Raw genomic sequence first — 18,951 nt, 5'->3', positions numbered from 1 at the left:
GTGATCAGTAACAAACTGTGAACAGAGGACGCTCAAATGTGACGCGATGCATTTTTAAGTCTCGTACGGTGACGTTTCAGGACCTAAAACTCTGTTTGACCGAATGCACACGCAAACAGAGTTTTCATAGATCTCCGCTTTGGCCGGAGTTTTTGGAGATGATCATTTTTTCGTGATAAAATCTCCGCTTTCGTGTAAATGAAAGGCCAAACCGCATGAATATATATATATATATATATATATGCGTTTTCCCCTCGTGTAAACGGGGCCTCATTTGTTCGCGGTACGGCTGTTTTCTTGTTCATTTTAGGGACGGCGGTGAGGTCGGACATGACACAGGAAGAGCCCACGTTAAGGGTCAGGGTTAGAGTATAACATATGGTTAGGGTAGATTGAAATGGTCCTTTTCAGCCACCGTACAGTACATATACCACACTGTGTGATGACTGCTTCAGCGTTGTTCACCGTTGGATTAAACTACTCGCTTCTTAAATACAGTTGTCAGTTGATGCTCATCTGAAGAGGCTCTTGGCGAGCAGATCTGGGGCCCTGATTGGGTTCTAATGGCGAACACAAGTGCCAGGATGTAGGTGTTGTGTCTGTCTTATCTATATGGTAACGAGCTGTGTTGCGAACACATTGTTATTCAGAAACACTGCTCACTTTGTAACTGTTGATTAGGTGGATCTATCAGCCAGAGAAGGGTTTCCAATTGTTTTTCCGTCCGACTGCGAGCAACAGATGCTCGGGCAAAGTGTGTGCCCACACATGCATGCACGCACACAAACACACGTACACAAACACAAAGAGACACGCACACACCGAAAACAAATGAAAACCCATAGGCACCCATTTACATTTGAACTGAAATAACTCCCACGTACAGATACGGAGACCCGCCTGTGCACATACGCACCGACGTGAACCGCAAACACAACCAGACTCACACATCTTCACACATTTACAATTACGAGGAGGTTACACAACACTATACGGTCTGAAGCTATATGCTATGCTATTATTTATACTGTAGTGTTTGTACTTTTACAAACTCCTCCTACAAAATGTATGTGATCGACTTTAATTCTATTAAAGAATGATCTCAAGACTCTTGTGCTGAAAAGGTATTAAAATCTCACTTTTAGTGGTGTAACTCCTGGATAATCATGCAATCTGCCCAAAATGTCTCATGCATGATGCCAGTCCATTCCCGAGTACTTTCACATGAAGAATTGTGTGGGTTGTCATAGCGCCACTTACTGGTGATGGAAAAAGACATGTTTATTACTATGATGTATATTAATCCTTGTTTGATGGCTTAAGATGCTCATTACTCATGCAACTCGCTTCACAAGCTCTTGTAACTCCCATGGAGTTCCTTCAATCTGCCCCAAACTTGTCGTGCTTGATAAAAGTCGCGGCCTGAGGATATCGACAAGCCTCCTGTCACTCGTAGTCAAAGCGCGAGAGGAAATTTAGCGTTACTTGACAAGCGGCATTGGATTTCCATTTACACAACGTGGTCTTAGCTGCAGGGAGAGAAACGTGATGCGTTGATGGTCGCGTCTCCACTTCCTCCAGCGGCTGAACCAGAGACTTTGGGATTTGATTGGGAGGAACGAGCCAGAGGACAGATGATCTTTACTTCAGACTTCTCCAAGTTCATCTTTTGAACGCTATCTCCCTTCATCTTTTTTCTTTCTTTTATTTACTCTGAATTGTCTCTCTTTCGTCTCTGGCCAGCTGTTTCTGTCTCATAGACCTCATTCCTGACTGATTCTCTCTTATAGTACGTCCTTTCTTTTTCACGGTCCGCCTTCTTTTTTTTTTCTTCGCCGCTTTGCTCAGATTGAACTAAATCTTCTGTCGCTGTGACTTCCATACAAAGCCAGGCCATCTAATTTAAATGTGAAGCACTTCAAATGTCAATTACAAGCTAATTTAATTATTGGCAAAATGTGATGTTGCCATTTTGCTCTTCTCGCCCTGAGCAATGCATAAATTGTCTCGTCTCACGTGAGGAAAAGGCGGAGTCCTTAATACAGCTGCAGCTTGACTCCCATAAACACACACACACACACACACACACACACACACACACACACACACACACACACACACACACACACAGTACTCTGCATGACCTATTGGGAAATTGGTTTTAGGAGAGGAGGAAGAGGAGAGGATGTAAGGATGAGAGAGGAAAGGTGGAAAGAAAAGTGAAATGAAAGGAAATAAAAGGAGGTAAAGAGAGAGGGAGGAGGGGCTACAGAGAGATTTGTGAGAGGACGGTAACGAGAAAAATGGGAAGTGACTAGAGGAGAGGAATCAAAGCTACAAAAGAAAGTACGAATAAATGTCACAAGGGGTGATTAAAAGAAGAATATAATTAAAGGAGCGAAAAGGAGCCGGTGTGGTTAAAAAGAAGGAACGGAGGAGAGGTGGAACTAAAAGGGGAAATGAAACCGCTGAAGCTGCCAAGCAGAGCGAAGAAGCTAAGAAACAATGTGAAAAACGACCAATTAGAGGAGAAGAGGAGGAAATAATAAAAAAGGAAAAAGGAAAAAGAGAGAAGGAAGTATCGAGCTGAATGGAAGGAAAAGAGGAGTACAGCCACCGCGTACTCTGCTCCAGTGTTGTGAGCTGCTGCTAAATAGAGTATTGATTCACAGGAGATGAGATTTTCAGAGAAAACACAAGCAACCCTTACACACTCACTGGAGAATAACAGTTAGTGTACAAAACATTACCAACGCCAATCTCTCATATGGGACCACTCCGTTTCTGTTGTCTTGAAGCTCAAAATGATTTTTTAATCTGCAGCTGTACCTTTCGGGTAGACCGTCCTAATAGGACCGCAATTAATTGAAAAAGCAAACTTTTGGGTCTGTTGAAATGAAAAATGACGTTCGCTTTGTCAACCAAACATGCTCATGAGGGTCAGACGGGGAACGATCGTTTGTGGTGTCATCGCACATGAAAGCATGCTGTGTGAAGCTTTGAGACACAACGACACAACTTCAACGCCGCGCTCTTCCCCACGCTGTTGGAAATCAGAGCCGCTTTTTCCACAAGTCAACCTTTCTGCTAAAATGGGGTAAGACATGTCTGTCATCACATCTCATGATCTTTCTGTCAATGAGAAGGATGTCTCGACTTCCTGGTGGATGCAGAAGTGGAGGAGAGTCTGCAATTAGAACTGACGTAAATGCAGTGTGATGATTGAAAACATATATACATGTAAAATATATATATATATATACACATGTAAAATATATATATATATATATATATATATATATATATATATATATATATATATATATATATATATATATATATCAAGCCTACAATCTTTTTCTCAGTGTGGGTGTCCATTTTTCTTCCATTTCAAAATGAATAGCAGTTGTTTTCTAATTACGTTCTCCCCTGCTTCTTTTTTTTCCGAACAGCAGTGGTTAGTATCCTGTTGTGTTTGTTACCTAACGTGTGATTAGCTTGCTTCCAGATTTCATCTAATGAGCAATTTAAACTTCTTATCAAGCTGCTCAATGTTGCTCAGGCCAATCACACAGCGATCAATACAAAGGCCATTAGGTGAAACTGTGGTTAGGAAATCAAAATGAGCTCTGCTCTTATGCAGTGAGCTAATTATGAGTAGTGGGAGAGGGAGGGGAGAACAGATTAACTGTTCATACAAAAATGTTTTTCCTAGAAATCAATTTTTGACATTGTGCCCTAAACTATCCCCAAACCTCAGCTCTTTTAGGTTTAGTGTCAAATGATCAGCCCTGTGTAGAATATGAGGACAAGGCTAAAATACATTTTATCTGGTCCTCACAAAGACAGAATTACAGGCAAAAAATGATTGAAACTTTTAATTAATCTCAGCCTGATTTCCTTTCTGCAGACGGTATTCAAACCACTTGAACCTTTACAGTTATTTAGCAATGAAGCACAATGAACGTTGAAGGACTTTTTATATCACTAAAACAGAAATATATTTAAAAAAAAACTGAACTAAAGTTACAAATGGCTGTAAATTAAGTACAAATACAAAACACTTTACTCTGTTTTTTTCCTTTCTGCAGACGGTATTCAAACCACTTGAACCTTTACAGTTATTTAGCAATGAAGCACAATGGACGTTGAAGGACGTTTACACCTTTTGCATTAAAACACCTGAATCCATTTTTTTTGTGGCCGATTGTTTTTAGAGGTCACATAATTAGTTAAATGAATGTCACCTGTGTGTAATCAAGGTGTAACGAACCGTAACCCGAGATCTAATTGTCCTTTAAGAGCTTGTGTCTGCTGTGTGCAGAATTTAGTTGGTTTACAGACACAAATTACAAAATAAGGGTTCATTGGGTTTGAGTATGTATTTTAGCTTCTAACTATTTCATTCAGTGGTAAATATATTAACACACACACGGACCATGAACACTCAAACACATGCAGCCTTTTTCTCTGCTCATTTCTGACCTTTTGTTGCAATACAAAGCCCTGGCTTCAAATAAATGGTGATAATGATCAGTAATTGGTGTTTCTCTGCACCCCAGTCGCTTCACGCTGCCGCTCATCAGGCCCGTTGCACTCAGGAAGTTGGAGTCCTGATGAGAAAAGGATAAGAGAAAGGAAAGATTGTGACGTTGGCCTCCATTTCAGACAAGCCAATATTATTATTACACCTTATTTTATCTCACTCCTTGGTCTAGGAAGGCCCAGAGGTCACCTTACAAATTGCAACTACATCTCCCATGAGCCTTTAGGAGAGTGTACCGGTGGCACAGAAGCATGGGACACGTTGTTGAAGGAGCCAATCAGAAGTAATATTTAGAAATCAATCAATAAAATATTGCTCTCCAGGCCAGGTGTACTCACCATACCGTCCAGATACTCGATGTCGTACGCCAGCTGTCGGATTCAGAGACAAGACACATTATGCGTTAAGCAAAACGCAGCGCCCAAATGGAGAGCTTCTGCACCCAAATTGCGCCTTCACTGCAATATTGCTGTTGAGCATGGAGCTGTGTAGATGGCGCACTCGTGAAATGGTGAGTTAGTTGGTGGGGATTTACCGACTTCAATCTGATTCTGGAGACTTTGGCGGCCAGGTTCTCAGCCAGGCGTTTGTTCTCAGTGTCCAGCATGTCGCCCTCAGAGTCATGACCTGAATACACACGAACGCATCATAAATGATATATGGTTTAAAAAAAGGTGTTCTTAGCAAAAAATAAATATACAATTGTGTTTGAATAAACTACACATACCTATGTAATTGCTGCTTCTGTCTTCAATACTCAAATACATCCGGAGTAATAATGAATTAAACAAGTCTTTTGGTTTCCTGACGTTTTGAGCTTACGTGCTTACGTAATGACGTATTTTGTTGCCACGGGGCCCCAAGAGGTCAATTTGACAGGAAACCGTTACATTTTGAAATTACGAGCCGTTAAATTTTAAAATTGCGAGCGCGAGACCAATTTAACTCAAGACACCTGTGCATTTAAGCCAAATAACAGTAAGTAAAAACTTAACTTTCACAGTATTTATTTTAATAGTTCAGCATTTTATCTTTTAAGTATCAAGGGTCGTTTGAGGGAACTACGTTAGTCAGCTGGGATCAGGCTGCTAATTCCGCAGCACCACCTGGAGTCAAAGAACTCTGTGTGCTAAAGCTAGCGAACGTTAAATCATTATCTTCGCCAAGTGTTGTTTTACACAGAATTTGAAATATAAATATATAGTGAGACACATTGACTCAACTGAAGGTATAGAGCGTATTCACGTGACGTCATCATCTCAATCGCGCCATCTTGGGGTCCACCTAGTTAGCCTGCTGCTAGTGGGAGGCAATAGATTTTGCGTACTGGAGACAAGTTTTTACACACAAGAAAGTGCAGGCTTATGGCGAATGTACACCAGAAGCGTAACGCTTGTTTCGCTGATTTTACTCGCTCGACACGTTATGTGGTTAACTGTTTTTTTGCTTTTTTGCAACCAGTTGCGGCGGAAAGCCGACGCGGCTTGAGTCCCGTTACCCCAAGTCACCATCATCACATAGGTCACGTTCCTGTAAAACAGTTTTCATTTCCGCTATCGACCATGAGACATTACCAACTATTTCTGCGTTATGCTTGTTGTGTAAATACCACCAATAAAACAAATGTCGGAACATTAAGCGCCCTGTGTCTGGGTTCATACTACAATCCGTAGTCGCACACAGCTGTCTCTGGCTCCAGTGTCTGGATGAAGCTGCTTCCAGCGCTCATTCAGGGGACCAGCAGTGACTGTTTGGCTGCCGTGCTGAGAGCTGTTCCCATGTAGCCAGTGTTCTATTTTACCTTGAAATGAATCACAGAGTAAAGGCAGACATCGCCCAACGGAGTTGCCATGTTCATGGCTTTTTCCCCAAGTTTCCATCCAGTTACTTTTGCACAAGTGAAAGACATTGATTTTCGCACGGCGAAAAAGCTAAAGAAGATTATTGACAAGCGTGTGTCAATAAAAACGTGCTCACAACCCGTTATATCAACAGAAACACATGAGAACAGTCCTGAAACGATGCCAAAGACATGACCTTGGTGATTGAGACATGACCTTGGTGACCTTTGTATTAAGAGACGTCGCCATGGTCTCCCAGAGCTCAACAATGACAGCGTCCTTCTCTCTCCCTCCAGTCACAGAGTCCTTGTAAGGCCAGCTCTGCTCCTGACCACTGAGTCTGTGTTTTTTCAGGAAGGCCAACAACCAGGATGGCCAACAACACTTTCCGGGGGCCCAAGCACAGCTGGCGCACCAAGGCCAACCACGACGCCAAGTTTGGCTGCACGCCGCAGGAGCTGCGCGCGCTCATGGAACTGAGAGGAATGGACTCGGTCAACAAGATTAAAGAAAGTTACGGAGACGTGAGCGGGCTCTGTGCCAGACTGAGAACATCACCTGTCGAAGGTAAGCGTGCGGAGACACTCAGCCTCCGGGTGAAGCTTCGGCTCGTGCGTCTCAGCACCACAAACGTGAACGCAAAGTTTGACTTAAGTTCAACCTCCGGCATTGCGACGCTCCGCTCTGAATGTTTGTTACTCTGCTGTTTAACGATGTTAAAGGCCTTTCACCGATGACCCACATATCCTGCCCCCGGCTTTCACACATGTAAGGTTCAGTCTGACTTTAGGCACCGTCGATGGTCAAAGTCAGCCGTGTCCTTCGGCTCTGTTGATGCTACTGCTCCCTCTGAAACTGCAGGACAGTGAGACCAACGCAACGCATTCCAGTCTGTGAATCCTGTTCTTAAATGAGGGGAAACGTCCCAAACGGAGGATTCACAACAGCGAGGACCACGTTCTGTTAGTCTGGTTGTTTCTGAGGCAGTTTCAGTGGTGTGAAGCGGCTTAAGATTTGATTGTAAAGGTTAAAAAGGTCTTTTGAAATACATTGAAATACATTTTAACAGATTTTTCATGAGGTTTTGCTTTAAGGAAGATCAAAAGTAAAACCGCTCATCAGGTTTAAAGAGCTGAATCATTCTGAGTCGTCCGCTGACAGAGTTCATTTAGTGTCCTTTCATACATTTAATAATTAGAAAATACAGGGTTTTTTCTATCATCGCTCCCATGATCCTTTGCTTTGCTGTGATGCTGAAAACCACCAACTCCAATCAAACTCAGCAACAGCGTATGCTGTGATTTAAGCGGCAGTTGGAGCGTCTTCAGCGTGAGCGTTGTGACGTATCTCACAAGTAAACGTAACGTTGAGCGGTGCGTAGATTTACACCAGATTTACATTAACTCCTCCCCTTTTCTGTTACTGGATTAGCAGGACGAGGGAGAGATGAACGGAAAGAGAGAGGAGTTTAAGAAAAGGGAAAATTAAAACGGATAAATGAACAATTAACACAATGACAAAGGATATAAACTGGGAACATGTTCTCTTTATTTCACTGGAACTACAAAAGTCATCACATTTGTCATTTAAAACGTTTACACTTTGTTACTGTGTATAAAAACCCAAGCGTGTATGTGAGAGATGTCCACCACATCACAGGAAAGCCGTGTGTGTCACTTTTGTCCTCGCTGGTGTTAAGAGGAGCATTTGTGACAGTGTAAACAAGAACGAGTCTCTGATGTCGTCTCCGTGTCTCCTGTTGCAGGTTTAGATGGAAACTCTGAGGACTTAGAGCAGAGAAAGCTGATCTTTGGACAGAACGTAATCCCTCCCCAAAAACCCAAAACCTTTTTGAAGTTGGTTTGGGAAGCCCTGCAGGACATCACGCTCATGATCCTGATGGTTGCAGCCGTCATCTCACTCGCCCTCTCTTTCTACAGCTCGCCCAACATAGAGAGAAGAAGTGAGTTCATATGTTTTTAAACTGTCACAAACATATATTTCCATATTTGTTATCATGAGACTGTGTGAAGTACACACACACACACATTCTGCCAAGAAAGTCCCATTTTACAGCAGATACTTTAGACATCCACATGAACCCATTATTCTATTAAACAGTACCTCGCCTAATCTATTCCACAATGCAAAGTGCTGGAATGGCACAACAGCGGTGGTTAAAAAAACACGAGGGAGAAGCAGGGCAGTGCAATACTTGTTGAGACATGACTCGTTTTTACATGCATGTAAACATTTAGCTTGCATGTAAACACATGCCAACACCTTTTGTTCCTGTACCTGATGGCCGAGTGCAGAACTCCAGGCGTTCTACTTCGATGTCTTACATCCGGTCTCTGGTGAAGCAGCCGGGGGAAACGTATCGAGAGTTGACCTGTAGCGTTGTCTCTGTTCAGACTGCGGCAAAGCGGCCAGCGGCGCAGGGTCGGAGTCGGACGCCGGCTGGATCGAATCCATCGCCATCCTGCTGTCCGTGGTCTGCGTGGTCCTGGTGACGGCCTTCAACGACTGGAGCAAGGAGAAGCAGTTCCGCGGCCTCCAGACCCGAATCAAGCAGGAAAAGAAGTTTAGCGTTGTCCGAGGGGCTCAAGTCATCCAATTATTAGTCACCGAGATCGTAGGTGGAGACATCGCACACGTCAAATACGGTGAGGAGACAAAAAGCTCTTGGCTTTAGTAGAGCTGGTGGTTAGAATGTAAACCCTCAGTTTCTTTCAGGACAGGAAGTTGACATTGTTTCATTAAAATGGCTTTTGAAGACTCGTCCTGTCGATGTCGTGATGATGCAGTATGACTTGATGTGTGTGAGCTGCAGTCACCGTGTACTTGTGTGTGTTCCAGGCGACCTCATCCCCGCTGATGGAGTCCTCATCCAGAGCAATGACTTGAAATTGGACGAGAGCCCTATGACCGGAGAGTCAGACTTGGTGAAGAAGAGCGTCGACAAAGATCCCATATTGCTGTCAGGTGCTTTACTCTGCTCTCTATTCACACGACCAAAAAAAACTTTCAGGATTATTATTCCAAGTCAACTTTAAAGTCAATATTAGTCACAAATCAAATTTTGGAATTTACCTCAGCTCTTATAATAAAGCTACAATATAATATAGGTATATAATATAATTAAGCTACAGTATAAAAATAGTGTCTCCCCCCTCTCTCTTTCTCAGGTACCCATGTGATGGAGGGCTCTGGCAAGATGTTGGTCGTCGCCGTCGGCGAGAACTCTCAGTCTGGAATCATCCTCAAACTGCTGGCTAGCGGTGATGCTGATGAGGATGCTGAGAAAGCAAAGATAGAAGAGAAAGAGGAGCTGGACAAGAACAGTAAGTTCAGGAAGAAAGGATTCCAACAGGACGCTGCCTCCGTTCATCAGGTTACCTCAAGCTGTGGAGTTGATGTTTCACTTGTTAGAGGAACTTCAGAGCAGATACATGTCAGATTCTAAATAAGAACAGATAAGCCTGTGTATATGTACAGGATATATACAGCAATAAGTCCAGGAAAATATTGAGAAAGTAAACACTAGAAGAAAGGTCCACTTCGTCAAGCGTCTGCAACGACCACTGCTTCAATGATTGAGTGAATGAACAGCTGGATGAAGAGTATCAGGTGTGTTTTCACTCACACGACGGACACGCTCATGTTGTAATCTCTGCTGATGTCACAGCTCCGTCTCACAGGCGTGAACCACGACGTCAAGCGAAGGCGCAGAACAACTGCGTCTCTGTGGTACCAAAGTATTACTACCCAGGGAAAGGTTATAATATTCATGTTTAGTTTGCCTTTTTAATGTTTTGTTCCATAATGTGCAGTGTTTCCCCTAGGTTTACAGCTTGCGGGAGGGGGGGCGACGACGACGTAGACCCTTAATGTAGTGGTTCTCAAACTTTTTCTGTAAATGACATCATTTTGTGACTCTCTGGGCTTTCATAGTGACAGAATAAAGGAAATTACAATAACTTTCAAGTAAATCAGGTTGCTCCATCAGACCAATTTCTTTTTAAATTGCAATCGCTTAGAACAATGAAAAAAACCTTCTAACGTGCAAAAAAACCTAATATTTAGTTACTACTAAATGGCTCAGTGTGGCAAACAATGAGCTAATATTTTTTGACAAAACAGAGTGCAGATATGTAGCCATCAGGTTGTATCAGTATTGGTGGCTGAAGTGAGCTATATTTCAACAATGAAAATAGGGCTACAAATATGAACTGGGATGTAGATTTGATACGGCCGCTCTCAGTTTATGCTCCATGTTCATCTGAGATCTGTTTTTTGTTTCGAGAGACGGAACAGCAGAAAAAAACCTGACGGAGACTTCTGAAGATTGACTTTTGGCAAAACGCCAATAATCGGCGGGTCGCGCATGCGCAAGTTTAGCCTGTTAACGGCGTAACTAAACATTTACCCGACAGCACAGGCATTTCTCTATGTATTTATTAATGACTTAGTTTTATGTCCGTGTACTTTTGTAATATGTGAAGCCAGCAGCTCATTTTTGGTACCAGACACGAGCACTTTGGTTCGTTTCACTTTCAGTTCAGAGAGCATTGTTCAGAGAGCAGCTCTAGGTGCTCTTTGCAGGAGAGCTACTGATGCCATGTTCAACCTGGGAGCGTTTAAAACGCAGATATAACTTAGTTGTCTACTTTTCACACGACATATTTTTTGACGCTCTCTGTCCGCTGCTGTGCGTGTGCTCAGTGCTCACCTGTATGCGCGAAAGCGTCTGTGCGCATTGGGCGGAACTCGCGGAACCACGGAGAGACATAAATGACAAGCTGTGTGTACATCCGATCAATAAAATATGGCTGTTTAGTTTGTTCAATAACAGATAAAGGTGTAAGTCTGTTCTACAGGAAAGAGAACCGTAAATTAAATTTTGTGATCTGGCGCTATAGAGAAAATTACAGGGGGGCGGGGTTTTTTTCAGGGGGGGCGCCCCGTCCCCCTATTATAATGGTAGGGGAAACACTGATGTGGTCGTCTTTTTACCCGTGAAAGAAAAGCGTCCGTCAGACGAACATATTGTGTTCTGGCGGCTGTTTTTCTTTCACAAAGCAAAGCATGGCCAGCAGCGCATCACTGCTTCAGTTCTGTGAGTTACTGTGTTTGGCAGCTTCAGTTACCTGAGGTTGCTGTTGTGTTGCTGTACGGCTCATGTGGACTCCACTTCCTGGTTTCCTCTTCGGGGTTCTGAGCTGTAACCTCAACTTGTTCCCACGGTACAATGTTGGTGGTTCCTCGTTGATCCTGTTGAAGGCAGATTGCGTCATACATCACGATCAGCTCTTCCTCCGTTGATCTCTTTGCATACATTCAGTAATCATGAGATCCTGATCTGTGAATATCTTTCCAGCTTCACCTTTATCTTTTTATTCATGTAGTGTTTGCACTGCGCTTCCTTCCTCCCTCACTTACTCATCCAGTGGGTTCTATTGTTGAGTAGCTGTGAGGTTTGTGTAAATGAAAGTTGACTCTTTGTCCATGAAAGCGTTCCAGTGGCTCAAACGTAACACCTCTCTCCCCTGAAGAGAAGCGTCATGGTTCTGCTGACACTGCGTTCTTCTGCAGAAGAAGACGAGGGCCAAACCACCGAGGTGCACCCGTTCTGCGAGGATGATGAAGAAGCAGACAAGAAGAAGAAAACACAAAAGAGGGAGAAGTCGGTCCTCCAGGCGAAGCTGAACAAAATGGCCGTGCAGATCGGCAAAGCAGGTAGAAACAGAAGAGACGTTCCTGATGGAAACTTGAGCGTCCCAGTAACGAACTGGAGATGCAGCTTCTATCATTCATATTCTATCCCTCGTATCCGATCAGGTCCCTGAACTAAACTGTCCGTCTCTGCCGATGCCTCCAGGTCTCTTCATGTCCTTGATGACCGTCCTCATCCTCATCGCTCGCTTCCTGATTGACACCTTCTGGATTCAGGGCATCCCGTTTACCTCCAAGTGTGTTTCCATCTACGTGCAGTTCCTGATCAAGTTCTTCATCATCGGTGTGACGGTGCTGGTGGTGGCCGTGCCTGAAGGTCTTCCTCTGGCCGTCACCATCTCCCTGGCCTATTCAGTCAAGGTATGTGAGCACGTGGAGCCTGGATGCTGCGTTTCAGTCACATGACGCTCCTTTGTCACAGTTCAAACATGAGTGGGAGTCGTGGCATGTCTCGTGTGTTGTCCTTCTAATTCTAATGTTCTCCTTAGCGCTCGGTGCCGTCTGTGTGGCTCTACAGTTTTGGTAAATTCAGGATGAAAAGCTCTCAGACTCGAGTAACGCCACACTCCTCTTTCGCCAGAAAATGATGATTGACCACAACCTGGTCCGCCACCTGGACGCCTGCGAGACGATGGGCAACGCCACGGCCATCTGCTCCGACAAGACGGGCACGCTCACCATGAACCGCATGACGGTGGTGCAGGCCCACATCTCGGGAAACTTCTACAAGAAGCTGCCGGCGCCGGGCCAGATCCCCGCCACGATCCTGGACCTGCTGGTCCACGGCATCGGGGTCAACTGCGCCTACACCACCAAGATTATGGTGAGCTCTAAGAATAGCCGTCCGCTCGGGACGCTCTGTGAGTTAAGCATTTTGGCTGAGAGAGCAGCTCAGGACTCATCTGAGTTGCACAGATCAGAGCACATACATGACAGCAGAGGCTCCTTCTGCTGAGACTCCAGCAACTAGACCCGTCCTTTAATTAGTCTGGATTATTTATGGATCCATTTTAATAACAGTGGATCCCAGTCATGGGTTCAGGACCCCGCGGCCCCTCAGGAGCAGCTCCTACATCTCAGGGCTCCATCGCTTCAAAAAAAAACATCTCTTCTATTTTTTCTCGTGCTGTACGGCAGAGTTTCACCTCCTCGGGTCTCTTAAAGTTTTTCAAATGACTCGCTGTGAGAAAATAACCTCCATCTTTAGTGAAGCGGCTCACAGGCGACCGCTGACGAGGCGTCTTCTCAGAAAGGGTTCGGTCAGCACGCTGGAATCTGAACCAGCAGGCATGAAACGTTCAGTGACAGCGAGTCCCAGAAGCTGGCGCTCTGTGGGGAAGTCTAGTGAAGGAGCAGCGTGTGCAGAAGCTGACGAGTCACTGAAAACATTGACTTCCTGTCACATCCTCTGCTCCCTGCAGCCTCCGGAGAAGGAGGGCGGGCTGGCTCGCCAGGTGGGGAACAAGACCGAATGTGCCTTACTAGGATTATCCCTCCACCTGCAACGAGACTACCAGACCATCCGCAACGAGTTCCCCGAAGAGAAACTCTTCAAGGTCTACACCTTCAACTCCACCAGGAAGTCCATGAGCACCGTGCTGAAGAACAACGACGGCAGCTACCGCATGTACAGCAAGGGCGCCTCTGAGATCCTGCTCAAGAAGTATGTTCAGCGCTCCCCTCGCTGCGCCCCGGTTACATGATTGTCAACTGACTCCTCCCCCGCCCCCCAACCCCTTCTCCGCCCCCCTGCTTCCAGGTGCAGTAAGATCCTGTCGCCCACCGGCCTCGCCAAACCCTTCAAGCCTCGGCAACAGAACGGCATGATCAGGAAGGTGATCATGCCAATGGCGTTGGACGGCCTCCGGACCATCTGCCTCGCCTACAAAGACTTCACCGAAGAGCCGGACTGGGAGGACGAGACCAGCGTGCTCAGCGATCTCACCTGCATCGCCGTGGTCGGCATAGAGGACCCCGTGAGACCCGAGGTAACTAGCAGCGTGTTCACGAAGCCCATCGCAGGACAAACACGTCTCACTCCTCACGTTAGGACTCTTTACTGTCACGAGGCTTTCACAGCACAACAACCTGCAGTTTGTTCAATCGGAGGAAGAAGTCTGACTCTTTTCTCTGGAGCTCGAGCAGAGACGTTCTGTTGAATCCTTTTTCCTCCCGCGTGGTTGTCTTCAGGTTCCAGAAGCCATCAGGAAGTGCCAGCAGGCCGGGATCACCGTCCGCATGGTGACCGGAGACAACATCAACACGGCCCGAGCCATCGGCATCAAATGTGGCATCCTGCGGCCCGGAGAGGACTTCCTGTGTCTGGAGGGAAAAGAGTTCAACAAGCAGATCCGTGACGAGCTCGGAGAGGTCGGACACTCACGGATAGTTTTGTTGATGAAACAGACACAGACTGGACCGAGAGACTGTTTAAAACAATCCTCTCTCTCTCTCTCACTCTCTCACTCTCTCACTCTCTCACTCTCTCTCTCTCTCTCTCTCTCTCTCTCTCTCTGCAGATACAACAGGAGCGTATCGATAAGATTTGGCCAAATCTGAGAGTCCTCGCCAGATCGTCTCCAACGGACAAACACACTCTGGTCAAAGGTGACACACACACACACAATCTAGTTGTGATCTTTCCTCCAGAACTCTGATCACACGAGACAGAGCAGAAGGTCCAGAGACATCTTCCTCTTCATCACGTGTCTGTCTTCGTCGTCTCAGGTATCATCGACAGCACCGTGCTGGAGAAGAGGCAGGTCGTTGCGGTAACCGGAGACGGAACAAACGACGGCCCCGCCCTCAAGAAAGCGGACGTCGGCTTCGCCATGGTAACCAAAACAAACGTCCTCTGTTGTGGCCACGCCCCTCCCGAACCTGGGCCCACTGCCAGGTCTAGAGTCAGGTTTAGCTAAGCTAACCTGCTAACGCCGCGTCCTGCAGGGCATCGCGGGGACGGACGTAGCGAAGGAGGCGTCTGACATCATCCTGACGGACGACAACTTCAGCAGCATCGTGAAGGCCGTGATGTGGGGCAGGAACGTCTACGACAGCATCGCCAAGTTCCTGCAGTTCCAGCTCACCGTCAACGTGGTCGCCGTCACCGTGGCCTTCACCGGTGCGTGCATCACCCAGGTGAGAGAAGACGTGAATCACGAGGAGCCTCTCTTCCTCCTCTTCCTCATGACGTACAACACATGACACGGTGTCGACCAGAACACTCATGTTGAGTCTGAAGCTTGTGTGATGATCACACGCCGTCAACGTGACACGGTGTGTGTGTGTGTGTGTGCGTGTGTGTTGCGTGTGTGTTGCGTGTTGCCAGGACTCTCCTCTCAAAGCGGTGCAGATGCTGTGGGTCAACCTCATCATGGACACTCTCGCCTCGTTGGCTCTCGCCACCGAGCCGCCGACCGAGGCGCTGCTGCTCCGGAGCCCGTACGGCCGCGAGAAGCCGCTTATCTCCCGCACGATGATGAAGAACATCCTGGGACACTCCGTCTACCAGCTGGCCGTGATCTTCACGCTGCTCTTCTGCGGTCAGTGAACGCACCGCGGCTTCGTGAAACGATCTCGTTTGGATTCACTCATTCATCGTTTCGTCCTCGCTAACGTGTGCATGAAGGACGTTCTGAGGGGGGAAACACGCCTGCTCAGCAGTCTGCGACTCCTCCCCCTTTTCACAGGTGAGACGCTGCTGGACATCGACAGCGGCAGGCACGCCCCCCTCCACGCTCCGCCCTCCGTGCACTACACCATCGTGTTCAACACGTTCGTCCAGATGCAGATCTTCAACGAGATCAACGCCCGCAAGATCCACGACGAGAGGAACGTGTTCAGTGGCGTGCTCAAGAACCCCGTGTTCTGCTCCATCCTCCTGGGAATCTTTGTCATACAGGTAGCGAGCAGCGTCATCATCAACCGGTCAGGTCGTCCGGTGAAGAGGTTCCCTGTGTGACTCTCTCTCTCTCTCTCTCTCTCTCTCTCTCTCTCTCTCTCTCTCTCTCTCTCTCTCTCTCTCTTCCCCCCTCCTCCCCCTGCAGATCATCATCGTGCAGTTTGGGGGGAAACCATTTAGCTGCGTTCCTCTAAACCTGGAGCACTGGCTGTGGTCCATCTTTCTGGGCTTCGGCAGCCTCCTGTGGGGACAGGTGAGACGTGTTCTGAGAGTAGACAGGTGGAATAGGACTGTTTGGGGGTCACATGGGCGGTGTCATGTTTGCGTCCTCCTCCCTCTCAGCTGGTGTCCAGCGTTCCCACCAGCTGGCTAATATTCCCGAGCACGGCGGGTCACGGCAGGCAGCAGATGAAGATCCCCGAGGAGAAGCTCAAGGAGAAAAAAGACGTGATTGAGACCGACCACTCCCAGATCGGGCTGAACAGGAGGCCTAATGTCTGGTGCCGCAGCCTCAGCCGCGTCTCGGCCCAGGTGAGGACTCACGCCGCTGCGCCGCTCCAGACTCCTCAGTGCTCGTTTGTGATCCGTCCGGACGTCCGAAGGCGTCCGTTCAGCCTCCTGAGAGCAAACTGTGTGTGTTTTGTTTCCCCGTCTGCCTCTCAGATCCGAGCGGTGACCACCTTCACAGACAACATCTCGCCCTACGAAGGCCGGGTGACACACATTTCCCGCGGCTCCATCCACGGCTTCATGGGCCAGCCCAAGTTCTGCATGGAGCACTCGCTGCTTCACATCCCCCTCATCAACGAGGACGAGTGCGAGGACGACACTACCACTAAGACGGACTCCGTCGGAAGCGGCAGCATCAGCCCGTCCAACCAGAGGAACGACTCCGTGGACCACGCCGTCCCGCTGCCTGGCCTGATCCCCACCGACTCGGAGCGGCTGCCTCCTTGTCCGGGTAGGCCCCCGCACAGCCCGGAGACCTCGCTCTGAAGCGCCACTTCCTGTTCCGGCGGTCCGTTGGCACCGAGTTAGTTTACGGCGAGAGTTCTTCGTTTTTATTTATTCTTATTGGTTCAACCTGCTGGTTTTTAGAATCCAGGAAGCAGAAACGTGTTTTGTCGTTCACACGGACGAACGTTATATGTTCTTTTCAGAATAAAACGTTTTCTCAACAAAAAGAAAAGCTAGTGTGTGTGTGTGTGTGTGTGTGTGTGTGTGTGTGTGTGTGTGTGTGTGTGTGTGTGTGTGTGTGTGTGTGTGTGTGTGTGTGTGTGTGTGTGTGTGTGTGTGTGTGTGTGTGTGTGTGTGTGTGTGTGTGTGTATGTGTGTGTGGTCAGACCAAGTACACTACTGTACTCAAGAGTCTCTTGTGTCTCTCCAGTTGGTCCTGAATGCTGCAGCTCGTGTACTAATCCCAACCCAACCAAACGCCGATGGAGGGATCCTTCTCTGTTACTCTCCCTCAGGTTTCTTCCTGCTTTCTTACATTGCAGACGCTTTTCTGCTCGCTCTCTATTTGCATTTCTTCTAAGGTTCCTGTTCTTGTTTTTATTCCTTGAGACTCTTTGGGCAGCAGCTCCCGGACGTCTATGTCCCGGCTATGTCTTTGTAGATTTAACAGGCTATTGCTATAATTCTTCTGGTTTAAAGATAAGGCACAAACTAGATCTTTTGTTTTTAACTGGAACATTGTTGGAGCAAGAAAACAGTGCCGCTGTTCTTGTTGAATCAACACCTCCCAACTTCAGAGCAATCGTTTATGCTGTAAACTGTGAAAGAAATAACCACGAGTTCTGCTTTATACTTGTGGAAGTCACAAAAATGTGGGAATATCAAACCTCCTGGTCACCTCCACCCTCTTCCTCCACTCAGTCACCTCCACCCTCCAAGTCTTCATTTAATATAAGCTGTAACAAGAAGTGGAGTAAATAATCTCGACTAAATGAAATAAAATGCAGACTTTGTCTCTTTCACCAAATGAAAGATGACTTCTGTGTTGACTTTCCTCTTCCTCACTTTACAGCGAAGCCTCGTCAGCACACTGGGAGCCGAACGATAGCGCCGGTTGTCTGTTGTGTGTCATTTGAAACAACCCAAAAGCGGGACAATCCCCATTAAGGGATTCAGTGACATTTACAACCACAATCCCTCAGTGATTTAAAAACCCCAGCACAGGCTCATTGCTTACAGATCGGAGCATTTAGAGAGAGACAAAGTAGTGCAAGTGGGTAATTGTACAAACAAAAAGAGCGTGAACAGAGGAGAGGAAATGGGGAAGAGAGGGATTCAGAGAGAAAGTGAAAATCCTCCACTTAGCTTTGTTTACACTGCATCACAAATGTTAGGAGCATTTAATCTGTTAAGCGTGTGGCTTTTGTTATATGTCTGGCTGCCATCTGAAGAGGACGGCAGCATTTCTTCGCCTTTCCTCCTCTATATTGCTCTTTTTCAGTGCCACAAGCAGCTTAGTCTAAGCAGTTAAAAGGCTCTAAGCTGTAAAGTGTGCCTGAAGCACCCATTATATGATGTCATTAAAGGCTATTGTGTCAGTGAAGCGTCTGTCCACCACACTGAGGGACAGCTGACCCAAAAACACTCCTATTGTGTAAGCTGTGTTTAACCTCATCCGCTGTGTGTGTGTGTGTGTGTGTGTGTGTGTGTTTCTGTATGTGTGTGTGTGTGTGTGTGTGTAGCTTCTGGTGTGGAAGAGTCCGCTGTTCTCGATTCTTACAACAGCTTTCTATTTTTTCTTCTTTTTTTAGAAAAATGTACTCTGACCCAAGTCCACAAACCAGCTCTTTAGTCTTGCTGGAGTTTTTTCTGGAGCTGGTCCCACTGGCACCGTCCTAAAAAGTTCTGGTCGAGTTCTCTGAATCTTTTGCAGGTGGCAGTTGGCAGAGTTGTGTATAAAGTCTGAGGTG

At 46.7% G+C, this 18,951-nt stretch overlaps 1 protein-coding gene across 1 annotated transcript; it reads left to right on the top strand.

Moving 5' to 3' along the window:
* Nucleotides 1-5,396: 5,396 nt before the first annotated feature.
* On the top strand, nt 5,397-17,213 carry LOC137796166 (plasma membrane calcium-transporting ATPase 1-like). The gene is made up of 20 exons (XM_068593901.1): nt 5,397-5,524; nt 6,742-6,954; nt 8,153-8,350; nt 8,802-9,053; nt 9,247-9,372; nt 9,576-9,731; nt 11,983-12,126; nt 12,269-12,483; nt 12,704-12,946; nt 13,545-13,786; nt 13,883-14,111; nt 14,314-14,493; nt 14,643-14,730; nt 14,851-14,957; nt 15,070-15,261; nt 15,452-15,665; nt 15,813-16,024; nt 16,170-16,277; nt 16,367-16,555; nt 16,688-17,213. The coding sequence occupies exons 2-20, from the start codon at nt 6,759-6,761 to the stop codon at nt 17,018-17,020; spliced, it is 3,624 nt and encodes a 1,207-aa protein (XP_068450002.1). The 5' UTR covers nt 5,397-5,524; nt 6,742-6,758; the 3' UTR covers nt 17,021-17,213.
* Nucleotides 17,214-18,951: the final 1,738 nt, after the last annotated feature.

This window comes from Clinocottus analis, unplaced genomic scaffold (genome assembly GCF_023055335.1).
Source record: "Clinocottus analis isolate CAN_PGR_092001 unplaced genomic scaffold, fCliAna1.0.p SCAF_3, whole genome shotgun sequence".
NCBI lineage: Eukaryota > Metazoa > Chordata > Actinopteri > Perciformes > Cottidae > Clinocottus > Clinocottus analis.
The sequence above is the reverse complement of the archived record's forward strand: the minus strand, read 5'-3'. Positions and strand labels throughout refer to the sequence as shown.

Excerpts from the sequence above, each read along its gene's own strand:
- LOC137796166 (XM_068593901.1), top strand. The coding sequence starts at position 6,759 with ATGGCCAACAACACTTTCCGGGGGCCCAAGCACAGCTGGCGCACCAAG. Across the intron at positions 8,351-8,801 it reads GCCCAACATAGAGAGAAGAA|ACTGCGGCAAAGCGGCCAGC; the intron begins GTGAGTTCATAT and ends GTCTCTGTTCAG. Across the intron at positions 16,278-16,366 it reads GCAGCCTCCTGTGGGGACAG|CTGGTGTCCAGCGTTCCCAC; the intron begins GTGAGACGTGTT and ends CCTCCCTCTCAG.